The sequence below is a fragment of the Protopterus annectens genome, chromosome 3.part1 (assembly GCF_019279795.1).
Source record: "Protopterus annectens isolate FY-2018-M chromosome 3.part1, PAN1.0, whole genome shotgun sequence".
Taxonomy (NCBI): domain Eukaryota; kingdom Metazoa; phylum Chordata; order Ceratodontiformes; family Protopteridae; genus Protopterus; species Protopterus annectens.
Genome location: NC_056732.1, coordinates 1,804,301,902 through 1,804,323,778, shown reverse-complemented (window position 1 = coordinate 1,804,323,778; position 21,877 = coordinate 1,804,301,902). Strand labels below are relative to the sequence as shown.

The 21,877-nt window shown below is 37.3% G+C and overlaps 1 protein-coding gene across 1 annotated transcript in view; it reads left to right on the top strand.

The window, feature by feature from the left end:
- Positions 1 to 21,877, top strand: part of LOC122797873 — a 798,176-nt gene that overhangs the window by 300,395 nt on the left and 475,904 nt on the right. The window contains exon 2 of the mRNA XM_044066395.1: positions 707 to 953. Coding sequence (XP_043922330.1) covers positions 707 to 953 — 247 coding nt within the window. The remainder of the gene's footprint in view (positions 1 to 706; positions 954 to 21,877) is intronic.

Genomic DNA, 21,877 nt, shown 5'->3' with positions numbered 1-21,877 from the left:
GGATGGCAAGACTCCCTGCACCTCTCCCTCCCTAAACTTATATATACTAATTCTGAGATCACCATACATTGTGGAAAAGAAAATATTCTAAGAAATGGCTATCTTGGACTTAATGTATGCAAGTCTGTTTTTTCAGCTATTCAGTGTTCGTGCTTCGATTTCAAACGGTTACCATTTTTTACTTGCAACAGTGTCCTTCTCTTTAATGATAAATAGAAGTGAATGACTTTTGAAGTATACATTTGGAATCTCTTATCCATTAAATATTGAGTTTGAATAATCTTTACTCCTGCTACGTCATTTATTTAATCCACTAAGCACAAGTCCCTCATTTAATGGAGTGATTGGAGAACGCTGTTTTGTTAAAGTATTGTTCAGAGTTGCATTTCATTTGTTGGTGGCCTAAGTGATGAACGTAGTATTTATGATTTATATTTTTTCACTTTATGTAGCAACATGCCTGTGTTTAGTACTCACCCACCCCATCCTGGTACTCTTCTCCATTAGTACAGAAAGTCATGTAACTATATTAACTGAGAGTTGAGTTTAGTTTCTATGCAATGAGACTTTGTATTGAGTTACAGTATGTGAGAAGAGGAATATGCTTATTATTATTTTTGCATAGTTGTGAATGGAAACAGTTTTAAAATGATAACCAGCTGTATAGAAGAAGGACTTATTCTGTCTTTTTTCCCTACTTCATTAGTGATCAGAGTAATGAGCTGTTAAAGCTGTTAGAGCAAACAGAGTCAAACTCAGACTCTCTGAAGACACACATTGCAGTTGTTGGAGGCACTGGGGCAGGTAAAAGCACCTTACTGAATGCTCTGCTAGATGAGGAGGACTTGCTGCCTACATCTTCTATGAGGGCCTGCACTGCATCAGTCGTGGAAGTGTCCTACAATACGAAGAATCAGAAATATGAAGCCGATGTGGAATTTTTCACAGAGCAGGTAGGATAATCTTTAGTGTTTTACAATTTCAAAAAACAAAACTTTGAAGCTGAATGTGGAATTTCTTACTGAAGTTGTAACATATGTGGCTGTAAAGTTTTAGAACAGGACACAATATGTTTAAAGCAAACACAAATGCCCAACAGGGTGTGTGCTTTGGGGAAAATAACTTCCACTCAGGAGTGTTATTTCCCCATTAGTGCACACCCTGGAGGGCACTCTTATACCTAGAGAATAAGCAATATGTTAAGTTGTTTTGTATTTTTTTGTTTCTTTTTTTTGCTTTGTGTTTTTATTGCTATATACTTTTTTTTAAATATTTTTAATGTAAAATAGTTCCTCTGCTTAATGTTTCAAGCGTACTGTAGCATATGTAATTGTTGTTGGAGAAAGTATTTTACATTTGAAATATAAGTTATGTAAGCAGTTAATGTCTACAGACTTACACACACATTCAGAAACACAGGCATCTTCATAAACATATATAGTGATGCATACGCGCACACACACACACACACACACACACACACACACACACACACACACGCATGCACACGCACGCACACGCACACACACACACACATATATACACGCACACATGCACACACACACACACACACACACACACACACACACACACACACACACACACACACACACACACACACACACACACACACACACACACACACACACACACACATGCCCAGCAGTTACAGCTACTTTGTTGAGTGAATACACTTCAGTTGTCTCATTATAAACAGAAGAATAAACAAAAAAATCATGGAATGCCAGGAATTGCAACTTCCCCTCCCCCCTTCACTGACCCTAATTTTGAAGCATAGTGCTGCTCTCTGTTTAATTTCTCAAAGTGTTTTGAATATCTAATAACATGACGGGAATGGACTCCATTCCTACGTCAGGGTGCAATTAGAGTCAGTGCCAGACTTTAGGGGTTCATGCTTCTTACTGTCTGACAAATGTGTGCTGCTGGACAGCATGTTGCAGTCAGTGATGTCTCTGACTCTCTATTAACTACAGCAAAGAGAAGAGCAGTGAATGAGCCATGCAGTCCACAAAGTAAGTAATCCATAAAACAGCAATTTTAATGTAGATGAGCGCTTTCGCATACAAGCTTCTTCAGACCATCAACAACAAATAATAGTCAAGGTGCATTTAAATACTACACAGCTTCCAATAAGCACTCACTTAGGTCATATCACCTTCATTTAAAAAGACAGACAAAATGGGACTCCCATATCGAAGCCATGCAGTTAAAAACATAATAACCTAGCAAAACATGTATAAATATATCTAAATAATTAAATATATAATACTGTTAAAAACTACCATAACAATAATATACAACAATCAAACATAACTGACTGAAAGTTTTCTGGATTTCAGCACAGGTTTAATAGAGGCTCTCCAATTAAGACCGTTGCCTCTGTCAGCCCTTAGCCTTAAAATCGATTTTACATCTTTGCTCGCAGTCAGATTACAAATATCACCTTCAAATAAAGTCGGTCTAACCAAGTCGATAACCCTAAACTTGAAAATATGATTATCCCCCTGCACAATAACATGCTTAGAGAGAGCATTATTCTGTGAATTAACTGTAATACTATACATATGCTCTCTAACCATGTCTCTTAATAATCTGTGCATTACTCCAACATAGAATGACCGACAGACCATGTACGTAGCTAAAAAAAACACATGCTGTGTTTTACAATCTGCATTGACCTTAAAAGTGACAAGTTCTCCTATATCAGGATGTATAAAAGCCCCTGTGCTATCCAGATGACCACAAAAATTGAAATGTTCACATGTGTGAGTACTGTCATTTCCCTGAATATAGTCACCATCCCTGACCTTTGGGTAACATCGCAATCTCTTCAAATTGCACTTATTCTTATATAGAAACCTGGGATCATCCCCTACTATCCTCCTCACCACCAGATCCACAGTAAGAACCTCTCAGTTCTTCCTAATAATTTCCATAATGGGTTTCACATCCATGGTATAATACATCAGGATTCTCATCCCACTAACTCAGATATGTTCACCCAATTGTTTTCAACATTAATAGCATGCAAGTAATATGGCCTCACTCTGCCTTGCCTCAAGTCACTGAGACCCTGAAAATTCCTATCCACCTCTACAGGGGCTATACCCTCTATTAACAAACTTCCCTTTCAGTTCTATCAACTCCCTATTAAATCCTTCCTCCGAGGCATTACTCCTGGTGGCTCTCATCCCTTGTCCTCTAATAACATTTTTGAAGACATAGTGGGGATTGCAAACTGCCCCTATGTAACAGCGTGTTCCTGTAGAAGCTCTTCCTGTGCACCCATGTATTTACTAAACCATTATTTAACCTCTCAACAAACACATCCAGGTACTCAATCCTATCCCAGGAATAACTCATTGTAAATTTCAGATGACCATTGGAATTATTAAGTTGCACAAGGAACCTAAGACCCCATGTGTACCTGTCCATATAAAAAAGAGGTTGTTGAAAAAACATCGATAAAAAAGGACATACCTAACATAGGGTTCCATTGTAAACAGTTTCACCTCCTCCCACAGAGCCAGAAACATGTTGGCATAGCTATTGGCACAGGAAGTGCCCATAGCTACACCATCTCTCTGTAAGTAAACCTGGTTCTCAAATTAAAACGCATTGTTTTCCAATATAATTTCCAAGAATAGACATAACAGATCTGCCTTTACATCCCCATAATCACTATGTGGTTTACTATCAAAATGTCAATCCGTACTATGTCGAATAACATATACTCGAAAATGGATGGTCGAAAGTGGTACCATCGGTGTCAAAAATAACAATCTAACAACGGGTTTTAACATGGGTCGAGGTAGGGGAGATGTTTGTAGTTTGGAATAACACTGAACACCTACCACAACCCATGTTAAAACTGTTCTTGGATTGTTTTTTTGACATCGATGTTACCGTTTTCGAACTTCCATTGTCGATTATATGTTATTCGACATAGTACGGATCGACATTTTGATAGTAAACCCACTATGTCTATTAAGGTACCTTTGTACTGAGTGAACACCTGTAGCATTAGTTATGATGGCAAATAGGGACTGTACATCAAGTGTGACAAAATAGAAGTCAATATCTGATGTTAAAGTACTACTATAGCCATACAGATCTATAAGGAACTGCTTCGTATCATTCAATATATAGATGTTCTCATCAAGAATGGGTCGTAGGAATTTTTCTACATATAATGAGAAAGGCTCCGTACTCCAGCCTCTCCCAGCAAATATGGGTCTCATTGGGGGGGGGTGTTGACCATCCTAATTATTCTTTAGTAGCCCTTCTATAACAGAAAGCAGGGCATGTTCAACTTTCAGAAGTCTATACAGCTCCAAATGAATTATTCCACTCTTCAATATATCTTCCAACGTTTGCAGAATTCTGTCTTGGAAAAAACGCACTCTGTCTATGTCTGTTCTGCAGTACAAATGGTCATCACTCAACATTTCAGACTTAGATTTTATATATGCATGCTTATCCATAACAACAACAGGGCCTTGCTTACCAGCAGGCCTTATCATAATAGTATCATCAGCCTGTAGGCGCCTCAATGCTAGACGTTTCTTATAACTCAAATTACCTTTCACAAATCTATTCACACTGTGTGTTCACTTACTATCATAGAATTTAAAAAGATTATCTTCCACCAACTTGTTAAATGCTTCAACCAGTGGATGTGGGTTAGGCATGTACAAACTCAGTCTCCTAAACATGCTCATATTAGTGTCTGAGGAATCCCCAAACTCAAATTTAAGCATGACATTTCTACTAAAACATTTCACATCAATCATAGTCTCAGTCAAGTCACTCACCCTCGCCGGAATAAAAGTTAACCCCCTGCTCAAGATGGATAATTCATTTGTATATAAAATAAATTTGGATATATTCCAAACTAGTGAATCTCCACTTCCACATTTTCTTGATAGATTGAGTTGACTGTCCCTCAGTCGAGAGTTTGCGTTTCTGTCTCCCTCAACTCTTGAGCCGAGTCCTCATTGACCCCTTCTCCCCACTGATGGTTAAAGGGAATTGGGTATGAAAAACATCAACTGAAGTAGAGGGTTCTATAGAAGCCATAGTTTGTAACACCTGTGGCATCTTAGGCCGTACATCCCCCTGTATGTGCTACTCTATTATCCTCAACAGGAACGCTATCAACATTGTCCCATACATTGAGGCTATTCTGTTCCAATAATACGGATGAATCGACCAGTCTTTCTGTATGACAAACAGGTTCAATCCTTCCCCCTCCCCCTTGTGATAGGGTAGGGTCTATATTGGAACATTGAATATTTAACAGTTCGAATCACTAAAGGTTGACCCTTAGTGATCGAACTGTTAAAACATCGAATGGTCAGAAAAAAAAATGAAAACAGCAAAAAACAAACTAAATGGTGTAGGTGGGGGGGGCAAGCCCCACTGCACCCCCCACACCCCCCACTACTTAACTATACCAATTCTGAGACCGCACTACACTGAAGTAAATGGAAATCTCCCCTTACGGAGATTTTTGTTTACCTCTTCGATGTTCTGCAGTTTTGCTATTCTCATGTCAACAATGTCAGATTCGACATTGTCGGCTTTTGAGAATTCAATATAGACCCGATAAGGTAGTGGTAGTGTGTATAACTCCAGGAACTCCAGTCTTCCCTATATTGCCCACAGTAACACATTCTCTCACTCTATGAGCTGGTTCATCCCTAGGCCATGTAAATACATGCCCCTTCTGGAAGTCCCGGGTGTCTCTATCAATTTTAAACTTCTTTTGTTGTGGTAGCCTCGTCTCAAAGACTACCACCCCATTGAGCAGACCTTCCAAAACACGATCTACTAGGCTGCTTGGATATTTATCATAAAGAATAGATTGCTGTTGCTTAATTGATTCCCTTAGAGAATCTTCCTCTGCTTTAAAATGGTCTATTAATAAAGTCATATACTTGGTGCTTACCTCCAGATTCAACTGTTGCCATGTGGTCAGTAAGTCCGAGTGCTGCAGACCATATGTTGGCATCTTAAGCAACCTCAAGCCTCTCGGTACAATCTTCCTAGAGAGGCAAACTTTGAAATGTTGCCACTGAGTTTGTAGCAGCTTCAGCTTCAGATAGTCATTCTCCAACTTATGCGCCACTTGTCTCAAGCCCTCCGAATCCTCTAGTTCCATATGAGATGTCGCTTCACCGGCTGTGATGTCATAATACATCAGAGGATTCCCTTCCAATCTAACGCAGGCAAAAAAATGGTCCGGTATATTCCTCTTCATCTCTACAGACCTATTCAGTCTATAATCCAGCTCCAAATCGTGAGCGACTCCTTCTGCCATGTCCCCTTTCAGTGTGTTGACAACACAGATAAGTATAAATAAAGAACACAATGGCACAGAGCAAGGGACAAATGTAGCACTGCTCAAAAAAACAAATATAATAACTACAACAAAGAGAAGAACAGTGAACAAACCATGCAGTCAACAAAGTGAGTAATTCATAAAACAGTAATTTTAATGTAGGTAAGCACTTCCGCATACAAGCTTCTTCAGACCATCAACAACAAATAACAGTCAAAGTGGATTTAAATACTATACAGCTTCCAATCAGCACTCACTGAAGTCATATCACCTTCATTTAAAAAGACAGACAAAATGAGAATCTCATATTGAAGCCATGTTGTTAAAAACATAATAACCTAGCAAAACGGCACTTTTTGCACTCAGTCAGATTATGAATATCACCTTCATGTAAAGTCAGTCTAACCAAGTCTATAACCATAAACTTGAAAATATGATTCGATGTTTCACTTTTAAGGTCACTGCAGATGGCAAAACACAACATGTGGTTTGTTTAGCTATGTGCGTGGTCTGTCGGTCATTCTATGTTGGAAAAATGGACTAATTATTAAGAGACAGGATTAGAGAGCATATGTATAGTATTAGTGTTAAATCACAGAATAATGCTCTCTATAAGTTTGTTATTGTGCAGGGGGATAATCATATTTTCAAGTTTATGGTTATAGACTTGGTTAGACCGACTTTACATGAAGGTGATATTCGTAATCTGACTGAGAGCAAAGAGGTAACATGGATTTAAGGCTAAGGGCTGAAAGAGGCAAGGGTCTTAATGAGAGAGCCTCTATTAAGCCTTCACTAAAATCCAGAAAACTTTCAATTAGATAGTTATGTTTGATTCTTGTATATGATTTTTATGGTAGTTTTTAATAGTATTATATATTTAATGATTTAGATATATTTATACATGTTTTGATTGGTTATTATGTTTTTAACAGCATGGCTTCAATATGGGAGTCCCATTTTGTCTGTCTTTTTGACTGAAGGTGATATGACCACAGTCAGTGTTGCCTGGAAGCTGTATGGTATTTAAATGCACCTTGACTGTTATTTGTTGTTGATGGTCTGAAGAAGCTTGTATGTGAAAGCTCTTATCTACATTAAAATTGCTGTTTTATGAATTACTCACTTTGTGGACTGCATGGTTCATTCACTGCTCTTCTCCTTGCTCTAGTTATTATATTTGTTTTTTGAGCAGTGATACATTTGCCCCCTGCTGTGTGGCATTGTGTTCTTTTATTTATACTTATCTGTGTTGTCGACACATTGAGAGGGGACATGGCAGAAGGATTATTGACCAAATAGGTCTGTAGGGATGAAGAGAAATATACTGGACAGGTTTTTTGCCTGCGTTAGATCGGAAGGGACTCCTCTGATGTATTATGACATCTTATCTGGTGATGCGACATCTCAGATGAAACTAGTGGATTCAGAGGGCTTGAGACAAGTGACAAATAAGATGGAAAATGACTTTATGAAGCTGAAGTGGCTACAAACACAGCAACAACATTTCAAAGCTTGCCTCTCTAGGAAGATCATACTGAGAGGCTTGAGGTTGCTTAAGATGCCAACATATGGTCTGCAGCACCCAGACTTATTGACCAGATAGCAACAGTTGAATCTGGAGGTAAGGGCCAAGTATATGACTTTATTAATAGACTATTTTAAACCAGAGGAAGAATCTCTAAGGGAATCAATTAAGCAACAGCAATCTATTCTTTATGATAAATATCCAAGCAGCCTAGTAGATCGTGTTTTGGAAGGTCTGCTCAATGGGGAGGAAATCTTTGAGAGGAGGCTACTACAACAGAAGAAGTCTAAAATTGAGAAATACACCCAGGACTTCCAGAAGGGGCATGTATTTAAATGGCCTAGGGATGAAGCAGCTCATAGAGTGAGAGAACATGTTACTGTGGGCAATATAGGGAATTCTGGAGTTCCTAGAGTTATACACAGTACCACTACCCTATTACAAGGGGGAGGGGGAAGGACTGAACCTGTTTGTAATACACAAAGACTGGACAATTCATCCTCTGCATTACTGGAACAGAATAGCCTCAATGTACGGGACAATGTTGACAGTGTTCCTGTTGAGGATAACAGAGTAGCACATACAGGGGATGTACGGCCTAAGATGCCACAGGTGTTACAAACTATGGCTTCTATAGAACCCTGTACTTCAGCTGTTGTTTTTCATACCCAATTCTCTTTACCCATCAGCAGGGAGAAGGGGTCAATGAGGACTCGGTCCAAGAGCCGAGGTTGAAGGAAACGCAAACTCTCAACCGAAGGACAGCTGAATCAATCTATCAAGAAAATGAGGAGTCAAGTGAAGATTCACTAGTTTGAAATATACCCAAATGTATTTTATGTACCAATGAGTTATCCATCTTGAGCAGAGGGTTAACTTTTATTCCGGCAAGGGCGAGTGACTTGACTGAGACTATGATTGATGTGAAATGTTTTAGTAGAAATGTCATGCTTAAATTTGAGTTTGGGGATTCCTCAGACACTAATATGAGCATGTTTAGGAGACCGAGTTTGTACATGCCTAACCCACATCCTCTGGTTGAAACATTTAACAAGATGGTGGAAGATGATTTGTATAAATTCTATGATAGTAAGCAAACACACAGTGTGAATAGATTTGTGAAAGGTAATTTGAGTTGTAAGGAACACTTAGCATTGAAGCGCCTACAGGCTGATACTATTATGATAAGGCCTGCTGATAAGGGAGGCCCTGTTTATGTTATGGATAAGCATGCATATATAGAATCTATGTTTGATATGTTGAGTGATGACCATTTTTACTGTAGAATAGACGTAGATAGAGTACATTTTTTACAAGAGAAAACTTTGCAAACATTGGAAGATATATTGAAGAGTGGAATAATTAATTTGGAGCTGTATAGATTTCTGAAAATTGAACATCCCCTACTCCCTGTTATACAAGGGCTATGAAAGATTCATAAGGATAGTCAACACCCCCTGATGAGACCCATAGTTGCTGGGAGAGGTTGGAGTATGGAGCCTTTCTCATTATATGTAGAAACATTCCTATGACCCATTCTTGATGAGAACATCTATATATTGAGGGATGCAAAGCAGTTCTTGATAGATCTGTATGGCTACAGTAGTACTTTAACATCAGATATTGACTTCTGTTTTGTCACACTTGATGTACAGTCTCTATTTACCATCATAACTAAAGCTATAGGTGTTCAGTCAGTACAAAGTTACCTTAATAGACATAGTGAGTATGGAGACATACAGGTAGATCTGTTATGTCTATTCTTGGAAATTATATTGGAAAACAATGCATTTGTATTTGAGAACCAGATTTACTTACAGAGAGATGGTGTAGCTATGGGCACTTCCTGTGCCAATAGCTACACCAGCATGTTTCTGGCTTTGTGGGAGGAGGAGATACTGTTTACAATAGAACCCTATGTTAGGTATGTCCCTTTTTATCGATGTTTTGTCGATAACCTCTTTTTTATATGGACAGATACACATGGGGACTTAGAAAGGTTCCTTGTGCAACTTAATAATTCCAATGGTTATCTGAAATTTACAATGAGTTATTCCCAGGATAGGACTGAGTACCTGGATGTGTTTGTTGACAGATTAAATAATGGTTTAGTAAATACAGGGGTGTACAGGAAGAGCTGCTATAGGAACACGCTGTCACATAGGGGCAGTATGCATCCCCAGTATGTCTTCAAAAATGTTATTAGAGGACAAGGGATGAGAGTCTCCAGGCTTAATGCCTCAGAGGAAGGATTTAATCAGGAGTTGATAGAACTGAAAGGGAAGTTTTTTAATAGAGGGTGTGACCCCATAGAGGTGGATAGGAATTTTCAGGGTCTCAGTGACTTGAGGCAAGGGAGAGCGAGGCCATATTAATCATATGCTATTAATGTTGAAAACAATTGGGTGAACATATCTGAGTTTAGTCCCGATATATTATACCATGGATGTGAAACTCATTATGGAAATTATTAGGAAGAACTGGGAGGGTCCTTACTGTGGACCCGGCAGTGAGGAGGATAGTAGGAGATGATCCCAGGTCTCTATATAAGAATAAATGCAATTTGAAGAGATTGCTATGTTACCTGAAGGTCAGAGATGGTGACTATATTCAGGGTAATGATAGTACTCGCCCATGTGGATATTGCAATTTTGTGGTCATTTGGATACCACAGGGTCTTTTTATTCATCCTGATACAGAAGCATGTTTCACTTTTAAGGTCACTGCAGATTGTGAAACACAGCATGTGGTTTATTTAGCTATGTGCATGGTCTGTCGGTCATTCTATGTTGGAAAAATGGACAGATTATCAAGAGATATGGTTAGAGAGCATATGTATAGTATTACGGTTAAATCACAGAATAATGCTCTCTCTAAGCATGTTTTTGTGCAGGGGGATAATCATATTTTCAAGTTTATGGTTATAGACTTGGTTAGACCGACTTTATGTGAAGGTGATATTCGTAATCTGACTGAGAGCAAAGAGGTAAAATGGATTTTAAGGCTAAGGGCTGACAGAGGCAAGGGTCTTAATGAGAGAGCCGGTTTACTACATGTTCGACACTACTGTAGCCGAATGTACAAATATCTGAAAAAAAATGTTTGGAAATCACAACACTGACCACAGTAAATGCTGAACTGAGCATTTCAGTGAAGTCGAATGTCGAGCATGTCAACTTCACTGAAAAGCTCATATCTGCTCAACATAGTATAACACATTTTGCACCCCACGCCCCCTCTACTTATATATACAAACTCCGAGATCGCACTACACTGAGGAAAAGGTAAATTTCCCAATCTCCACTATAGTGCGATCTGCACTATACTGTCAAACCTTGCTATAGCGGCTGTTCACTATTGTAAGGTTCGACAATATAGTACTTGCACTAACGGTTCTTCTACCTGATTTATGCACATATGTTGATCGCAAACAGTGCAATCGACTATGTGACTGTAAATCGAGAGAGTCTCTATTAAGCCTGCTCTGAAATCCAGAAAACGTTCAATCAGATAATCATGTTTGATTGTTGTATATGATTTTAATTGTATTTTTAATAGTATTATATATTTAATTATTTAGATATATTTATACGTGTTTTGCTAGGTTATTATGTTTTTAACAGCATGGCTTTGATATGGGAGTCCCATTTTGTCTGTCTTTTTAAATAAAGGTAATATGACCTCAGTGAGTGCTAATTGGAAGCTGTATAGTATTTAAATGTACCTTGACTGTTATTTGTTGTTGATGGTCTAAAGAAGCTTGTATGTGAAAGCACTTACATTAAAATTGCTGTTTGAATTACTCACTTTGTGGACTGCATGGTTCGTTCACTGCTCTTCTCTTTGCTGTAGTTATATTTGTTTTTTTGAGCAGTGCTACGTTTGCCCCTTGCTATGTGACATTGTGTTCTTTATTTACACTTATTTGACTCTCTATTGTTTATGCTCCCTTTCACTCCCTGTTTCTCACATGCACAAATGCAGATGTGCATACACATGCACACACACACACACACACACACACACACACACACACACACACACACACACACACACACACACACACATACACACACACACACACACACACACACACACACACACACACACACACACACACACATGTCCATTTTTTATTCTTTTAAACAGCAAAACTGCATAGTAAAAAATGGCAGCCATCTTCTTAATATGCTACCATAAAGTGGAGTACTTATTTTTTAAGTGGGAATTACCTGTTCAGTAATACCTTGCTGGAGAACATTCATTCACCATTCAAGGTGACATGCACATGGATTCCAAGATGGCTACATACGGAGTAATAGCTTATTTCTAACTTTCCCAGTGTGAAAACAGAAACTCGGCAGAGAAGGCCAGTGGACTTGTGCTTATGGGTAAATTTCAGTAAATGGCTAGTAAATATACTGCCTGGATGCCAGGAATAAAGAAATACAGAAGACCTGAAAAAAATTAGATACAAAAAGTTAGGAAGAAACACTGACTGGGAAAAGTTCTGTAGCTGTTCAGCAAAAAGCAATGCAACCTTCGGACATGACTTCCAATAACCTACAGGAATATATAAGACAACTGCATAAAGACCTGGTTAAAATAAAGAAAATACTGATGAGGTATATCAACAGAAACAACAAATGGTTGGAAAAATGGAAGAAGCTTTAAATAGGTATTCAGATGAGATGATACAGCTACAAAAATCAGAGGTTGAAATGAAGAAAAGCCTCACTGAATATGAGACTCCTCAGGAAGAGATGTGCCAAAAATAATTGAATTAGAGGACAGAGCACAAAAGGAAAACCTGAGATTTCCAGCTATACCAGAGAAGTGGAAGGAACAGACTGCATTAATTTTATGAAACCACAAATAAGCAACTTGACTGGTATTGCACATTAGGAGTTGTTAGTTGAAATGGCATATTGTGTGTCTGCTCCATACCTGTCTACACATGGTAAGGCCTTGCTGTGTCTAATAATGGTGGCTGCTAAAAAAGCAATTACTAGAAAATGGAAATCAAAATCTAAACCAACTATTCTGGAAATAGTGAAAATAGTAGCAGAGATAAAACAACTGGAATTGAGATTTTTAGACAAGGGTAGGAGCAAACTACATAGGAAAAGATGTGAATTGTAGAAGCAATGCACACAAGGGAGGACTAATGCTGAAAAGGTGGCAGGACTTAAATGGGTATATAATGTTTGAGTGAGAAGGACTGGGCAGATTATAAGTGATGTATGATATTTGCAACTGGGAGACTGTCAGTACGGTTTGTGATGTAAAATGCTTGCAACTAGGATTGTGTAGGTGTGAAATAACATTTTTCAGTTTTTTTTTAAGTTTGATGGGAATTGTAAATAGATACTGCTGTTCATTTTTTTCTTTCTGCCTTCTTTCTTTCTTCTTGTTACTTAAAAAAATGTAGGTACTGCAATGTAAAAAAACAAACAAAAAAAAAACCAAGCATGATGAAAGAAGATCGAATTTGCTTTTTTTCTTTTTCTCATTCTTGCATGGGGGAATGACTGGATTAAAGATGTTAGATTGATTTAGTAACACATTTTAAGAGAGAGCAGGTAAATAAAAAAGAACATTGAATATTATGAGGCTTATTTTCTAGCAAATAAATGCATGCTCAGTAATACTTCTGCAGCTGGTCTTCATGTTTCCATGGAAACAATCTGATAAAGAGAAACTGGCTGCCTGGTTCTCATGTCTCCTTGAAGACAATCTGATAAAGAGAAACTGGCTATAGTCTGGTGGAGAGTGATTGGCTGAGGAAAAAAAAGAAAAGATAAATTGACTAGGAGATAATATTCTCGGAAAACATTCAGGAGTTTTCCCAAGATAGGTAATGTTCTCCGAAAGCATTCAGGGGTTTTCCCAGCTGGAAGAACTATAAAGATAAGACAAAACCAATCAACATTTAGTATAATCACATGCTGCACCTAGGTTAACTCAAGTTTGTGAGTGTGGCTGTCAGTTTGGGGCTTTAGTTCCTATTACGAGAGTAAAAATTATTTAAAGGTGTACATAGTTTTGTGTGTTAGTATTAAAAATAGGTTTTAGGATGGTGTTAGGGTTGTGAGTTTTTTTTTTTTTGAGGGCTTTAAATAAAACAAAAAGTTGAATAAGATGTAATATAGGCTGTGGATATGGATGTGACAAGAAAGAATTGTATAAAAGTTCAACCTGAAAACAGTGTATGCATGTAAGACAAAAGATGTGACTAGACATTTAACAAAAATGTGTTATATATAAAAGGTGAGAATAATAACATTTTAATACAATGACGTTTTCTGTAATGTCATTAAATGTAAATGGCCCCACAGATTAAATACAAAACAGAAAAGAGTACTGAACTATATTAAACAATGTAGAGTGCAAATAGCTATGTTACAGGAGACACACTTAGAAAGAACTGAACATGTGAATTTGATAAAGAAAGGTTTTCAGGATGGTTATTAATCAGAATACCTGGGAAAAAGATAAAGAGAAGTACTTATATTAATTGTAAGAGGAGCTCCAATAGTGATAGAAAATGATAAAACAGATAATAATTGCAGATTTGTAGTGCTAATGAGCTACTGGTAAGGGAGAGGATTACACTGGCATGCATTTACTTTCCACCTCAAACTGCTATAATGGAGCCTAAGAAAATTCTGGGAGAAATATTCAGTTTTTATCAAGGAATAATAATTATAGGTGGGGACTAGAATTTGGTTTGTATCAGTGAAAATGTGCCTGGAGGCCAGAAGGGAGAATATAAAAAAGAAGGGTAGAGTTTTGTAGAAATTTATGACAATATTTGGCATGGAAGATGTGAATTCAGTAAAATGAATTCAAAGTGAATTTACATATTATTCTCTAAGTTATAAAAACTGGGCTAGGCTAGACAGAATTTACAGAATTTACATTTCACCGGAATATGTGCATTTAATTGATGGTCTTGATACTTAGCCAATAACTATTTTGGATCATGCACCAATAATAGCTAAAATAAAAGCATAGGGCAATGAAATAAAAATGAGACATTGGCACTTTCCCACCTATCTGTTAAAAAGAGAGGAATTTAAGGAAAGGGTAGTGGAGATTATTCAGGAGCTGTTAGAGAGGACAGAAATTTCTTCTGAAAATATGCAGAGCTTTTCTCCCTGGGCCTCTGCTGAAAAAGGGTGCAAGCTCAGTTGGACTATCCTGGTCAACAAATGTCAAATAAATAATAAATAATAAATAAATATAGCTAGGGAGTGGGATAAAATTAAGGTGGACTTTAAAAATAGGGTAGAAATATAGGGAGCTATGGTTAAGAAATAATAAGAATGATTAGAGGGACTGACAAATGTTAAAGTACCACAGAATGGGGGAATCTCACAGAACAAGAAGAGGATCAACAGCAGAATGCTAGACAGAAAATAAGGTATTACCTCAATAATATGCATGAATTTAGAAAGGTTGCTATTAAGCAACTGTTTTTGATAACACTAGAGCACAATAACATTTAGCACAATGACTCAGGCAACAGAAAGTAGAAAGGGCTGTCACCAAACATAGGGAGCCTGAAACAAGGAAGGTAACAAGAGATCCTGTAGAGGTATTAGAAATATTTTATAAATTCTATGAAAGTGTCTATAAAGCAGAGAAATGTAAAAATTGACAAACGATACAAATGGAAATGTTTATGGAAGAATTAAATATGCCAAGGTTAAAGGTAGATGAGGCTCAATTACTAATGGTTAGGATAGGAGGAGAGGAGATAAAAAATTGTGATGTATAACCAATCTACAGAAAAGTCCCCAGGAGTAGATGGTATTCCTGTGGAAGTCTGGAAGTGATGAAGAAAAGAAAATGATGAAGATCTGGACGTTTTTTTTTTTTAACAGGATTTTAAGAGGAGGAGAAGTATCAATGTCCTGGAAGAAAGCAGTGGTAGCTGTAATACCTAAAGAGGGTAAGGATCCATCAGATCCACCTTCATGCAGACTCATTTTGATACTAATCCATGATTATAAAGTATTTGTTTCTATAATGACTAAAAGAATGGCAAAAGTAATGCCAAAACTGATAGATATGGATCAAAATGGTTTTGTGGATGGGGAGGCAAACATTTGACAACATTAACAGAACACTGATGATCGCAAGGGAAGCAGCATATAAAAAAATATCAATGTTGATGGTAGATCTTGATGCAGAGAAAGAATTTGATAGAGTAAGCTGGGAATTTATGAGCAGAACAATGGAAGCATTTACATTCCCTGAAAAAAATCATAAGGTTGATTAGCAGAATATACGAGGGATTGGAGGTGAAAACTAAAGTGAGTGCAGTCCTCTTTGATAATTTCTGCTTGAGCAAAGGAACAAGGCAGGGGTGTCCTCTTTCTCCTTTATTGTTTGCATTGTATTTATAACCATTGGCAAAGAAAATAAGGGACTCAGAAATTCAAGGATATAATTGGTATGGTAGTCAAGAAAAGCTGGCTTTATTTGCAGTTGATATTTTATATCTGGCAAAAAAGAAAGAAATATTATAGTGCTGTGGAATATTTTGAGACAGTTTCAGATCATTTCAGGATACAAAATTAATGATGCTAAAACAAAGGCAATAGTGATGAATTATGTACTCATACATGAATTGGTTCAGGAATATCTATATTTATGGGGACATGATGAAATGAAGTATTTAGGAGTATGGATGAAAACTGATTCTAGTGTATGAGCTAAGGATATGTAGGAAAAGACAAAATATAATACAAAAAGTGAGAAATTGGAAGCTTTGTTATATTGATAAGGATCATAAGATGCAAGCAGTTAAAATGTTTTAGTCCCTTTAGTCTTATACACAGGTCATTCATATTTTATCAACCAGAGGAGAAGTTGTGGATAGAAATTAATAAATAGCTGAAGGACTTTATCTGGGAGGGAAAGATGGCAAGAGTCAAATGGGATAAGCGGATTCTTTCAGTAGAACAGGGCAGATTGGGTTTACCCAATTTGAAAGGGGTATTTCAGAGCTACACAATTCAGACTCCTATACATAACACAAGAAGAAAACTATATTTCAAAGTGGAAAGAGATGGCGATGAAACAAGGAGAAACTGTAGAAACAAGGAGAGACTGGGATTTTGGATGCATGCCTTTAAGGAGAATAACAATAATTATATAGAATATTAAATCTATAAAGTAGCAGAAAACATTCTAAGAACTAAGCTAACATGGGATTGAAGCAAGGAGATTCAGCCTATAAATATGATTGCAATTAAGGATATACACAACAAGCAAGAGGGGGCTGGAATTTTTTGGAGAAAACTGGCAAAAGAATCAAGGTACTGGGAAAAAAAATAACTAGAGAGGGAAAGATGATAGCTTGGGAAGATGCCAAGAATTTATTTTGACTGCAGGTTAGAGATTGCCTTCCCTATCAGGGATTGATATCAGAGTATAGGCAAAGAGAAAGAAATAGGGGGTCCTAAACAAAAGACCAGCACTAGTATAGTTTTTAGTAGAATCTAGAACAGAAGCTGCCATTAAAAAAAAGAATAATTAGAAGATATAAAATTTTGCATGATAACTATAAGAATCAATACGAGGAGGTTAGAAAGGATTGGGGAGAGAGATTGGATAAGCAATGTACAAAGAAACAATGGAAGGATATATGTATGTCTCCCAAATATGCAACAGGATCTAGAAAATATAGGATTTTTGCCTGGAAATGTTTGCATAGATATTTATATACCCCAAGTAGACTCCAGAGAATTTTTCCTCAGGCAGACAGCAAAGCTTGGAGGTGTGACGAGGAAGAAAGAGGTAATCGGGAACATATTTTCTGTGAGTGCTGTGAATTGGCAGACATTAAGGATTCCTTGCAGGATGTACTGTTGGAGATGCTGGGAGGGCAGATTGGTCTTACAAGGAGATGATTTTTCTGAGCTATGATACAGAATCGGAATTGCCTTGGCATGGTAAGACCTTGCTGTGTCTAAAAATGGTGGCTGCCAAAAAAACAATTACTAGAAAATGGAAACCAAAATCTAAACCAACTATAATAGAACCAGTGAATGTAGTAACAGAAAAAAAAACAACTGGAACTGAGATCTTTAGAAAAGGGTAAGAGCAAACTGCATAGGAGAAATGGAAATTGTGGGAACAATACATCCAAGGAGGAATGAGGTTTAAAAGGTGGCAGTACTTAAATGAGCTATGTAATGCTTGATTGAAAAGATTGGGTAGAATATAAGTGATGTATAATGTTTGCAACTGTGAGTGAATCAGTATGGTTTGTGATGTAAAATGTTTGCAACTAGGATTGTGTCAGTGTGTTTTTTTTTTGTATAAATGTATGATTGCCTATGTAGTAAGTGATGGTTTAATATATTTCTTGTTTAAAAAAGGCAATAATTGAATAATGTATGCAATGTTGCTTAGGTTATATGATATATAGCAATATATGTGAAGTAAAATATTTGTTATGTTAATTACAGTGTGATTACTTTTATATGAATGCAAATTTGTCTATGTCACAAGTGAAAATTCAGTAAAGGTGTTTGGAAAAAAGGTGACATACACTGCACATTCTCTAAGCTCTATTCATGAGACATTGAGAAGCTATATGCAAAATAATTAATTATATGTTTACGTTTGCCACATTCATGAGACACTGAGAAGCTATATGCAAAATCATTAATTGTATGTTTAAGTTTGCCACTTGCATAGTACAGTTGTGAATCTCTTAATGGATTCAAATATGCTCCAATTTTTTTGAGACAGATGGAGACATTTAGACTCAAGTTTGTGTTACCAGAAATATGGTGTTTGTTTATTCTGTACTAGTTGGCACCATGGACAGCCATCATCTCTGCTTCACTCTTCTTGTGACTCTGACATCTCTATACCCAAACCTATCTTGAGCCCTGCATATTTCAAAACTTGTTCTTGTTTTAAAACAGGGATGTGTCATGGGAACAGTGTTATGGAAGAATCACATTTATGACTTCCGGTGGCATACTACATCCTAGTTTCCATATGATGGAGACTCCTTCAGTGAGTAGGGGATTACTGATATAAAATGGAGGGGAACCTTTCTACTTTGTCTCCTGATGTCCATAACCAATTTCTGTGGCAGTAAAACAATGCAATGTATGACATTTTCTGAAAGTTCCATTTGACATATGTGAAGCAATATGTTGAATTAATCAGTGAATCTCACATTCATAATTCCTGCAGATGTGTTAATAGCTATACTGCACAAACCATGTGAAAGTTTTAATATACTTGGGAAACTTCATATCCTTGATGTTAGAAATATTTTTAGGGAAGAGTTTGGAGTAACACAAATGAGGTTTTCTCAAAGGGTAGATAGGTTCACTGTTCAATGACAAAGTGATGAGCACAGAGTGATGAGCTTCACAGTCCAAGAGACTTTCAAAGTATAAAAACTGCTTCTTCGTATTTAGGGGAGCCAGTTAGGTGCTTCCGATGCCCCATGGTTGCCTTCCAAGAGAGATGTACCAAACATAACCCAGTGGAACAAACCATAGTTAGGGTAGGGGAAGAAGGGCAAAGGTCTGGGTGCAAAATATTGGGTGGATGCAATCTGCCATTGATCATCCCAACCACTCTTTTGTGCAATACTGGCTTTTAAAAGCCAGCATTGCATTTGCAGTCAAATCTGAGCACTGCAGTGTTCCATACAGTCTAAAATGTAGCAACTGTTTGCTACATTTCTACCAAGCAGTTTGCTACTGTTTAAAGGAAGGATTTGCCAGAGTTCTTCATGCAGGCAGGGTATAAACTGTAGCAGATGTTTGTTACAGTTTTAGCAAGCAGTTTGCTGCAGTTTAAATGGGGACATTTTACTGTTTTTTTCTAATACACAAGCACCTTAATGCTCCTTTCAGGAAAGGTATAAACTGTAGTAACTGTTTGCTACATTTGCAAAAAAACAGTTTCTACAGTTTAAAAGAAGATTTTTTTTTAATAAACTGTGGTGGAGGAAGGATAATTGGATGGTTGGGGGCAGGGCACAGAAACAAGACCTGAATGGCTCAGGCAGGAGGGAAGGAGGGAACGTGTCATGCATCTGTCCACTTGATTGGTATAAAGGACACACAAATAGGACCAACACAGAGGTAAACCACTGAAAAACACAATAAATCCAAACAAGCAACAGCAGAATTCCAAATAGCGGACATGTTGAGCAAAAACAGGTTTATTCTATACCTACAGAGCTTTCGGGTGATACCCTTCTTCAGTGTGTAAAAAAAAAAAAAAAAAAAGAAGAAGAAATTGGTATGCCAGTAGAAGTAATGGCTTCTTTTGTTTGTTTGTTTGCTTGCTCTTCAATGAAAGAGCTTGTTGGGGGTGGGGTGGATCTAACTGCCCTAACTGCAAAAAAAAAAAAAAAAAAAAAAAAAAAAAAGCACTTCACTGTATTAAGCCAATTTTGTTTTGCTCTTCATTGAGGGAAGGGACACTGGTTGTGATACCAGCACAAGGTGCAGATGGAGCTAACTATGCCTCTGCAGTTGAAGGAAGCCATAGGACAAACTCTGGATGCTTCGGATGGATTCTCATTCTCACCTTTATTAGGAATATCTAGAGATAACAAAGAATGTCCAGAGACTGTTAATGGGGATAGAGAAGTTTAGGCTAGCGTCTTAAGCTGCTGCCTTCAAAACCCTGACTTGGACAAGCACTTTATAAAAATGGATGGATACTTATGAATTGGAAATGGACCTCTTTTAGCTGAAGGTTGTATTGAAGGATATTCATCATATTGATCACTGCTGCAGTAGCTTTAGGTATATGGGTTATATCCTACTAACGATATTACAGCAGGGCAGCTTCCAAAGCTTTAGGATACCTTTCACATGCCCAACCCATCAGTCAGCATGATCTAAGCTGACTAAAAATATAGGTTTAGGTATCAAGCCCTTCAGAACTTTCCTGCCACCAAACAGTACACTCCTTTGAGGATTTTGAGGATCAGTGGTTGGATTGTGCAGTTCCTTTGCTGGGCAGGTAAGTTTACTTTGGGAAAAAAAATCTCCTTTATAGAAATTGTTATTTTATTGTACTTTCCTGTTTAGGAAAATTATTTTTAAGTTAGAAGTGTATTTTAATGGACATCATTAAACTTAACTGTACTTTTAAAAGGGAGGATTCTTTTTTTCTGTCAGTTTAAAAGCTCTTTAATATGCTTTAAAAACATTTTTGTGTTAAAAAATGCTAATTTTATATTTTGCGCCTTGTGAAGGGTTTTAAAGTGCTTTTTAATGTGCTTTTTTGTTGTGAAAAAAGGTGTTTTTTAAAGGCTTTAATATTTACTGGCTTTTGTTGCTTGTTTTCCCTAACTAAGAGGCATCATTTTTTTGCTTGACCACGGGACAAACTACTGGTCCCACTGTCAATCCTTCTTCAAGTCACAAAAAGAAAATATTTAAGCAAACATTCTTTGCCACCATGGCAGGCTAGCAGTTTGCTTTACTTGCAGGTGGTTGACTCTGCTGTAGCCATAGATTTTTCCTCAGACCACTCAACTTTTACCCTACATCTCCCTAGAGTCACAAGTACAGCCACTATGAACCGGGGGTTAGCCATGTTCTTTGCAGCTGTTGGGGTTCAGTCAGGTGCAAAAGGAGAGCCAGTCTTGGGAGAGGGAAGAGGGAAAGCTTCCCTTTTTAGTCAGAATGTTACACCCATCCCTGGGTAAGCTGCTGCTGCCATTAATAACAATGTTGGCCTCAGCTTTCCTGTCATAAAGAAACAGAAAACTAAACCTGCATATAGCTTTCCTCAGATTTCCTAGAAAGGAATAGTTTACAAAGTCTGGCTCAGCGTTTAATTCATGCTATTGATTCTTCTTATAAGGTGGTTTCTAATAAATTAAATGAATACCTCTTTTCCTGACGAGATTCAAAATTCTAAATGTAGACATGAAGATGAAGGGACAGATACAGGGGTTTCTCTCCTCAGATTTCTAA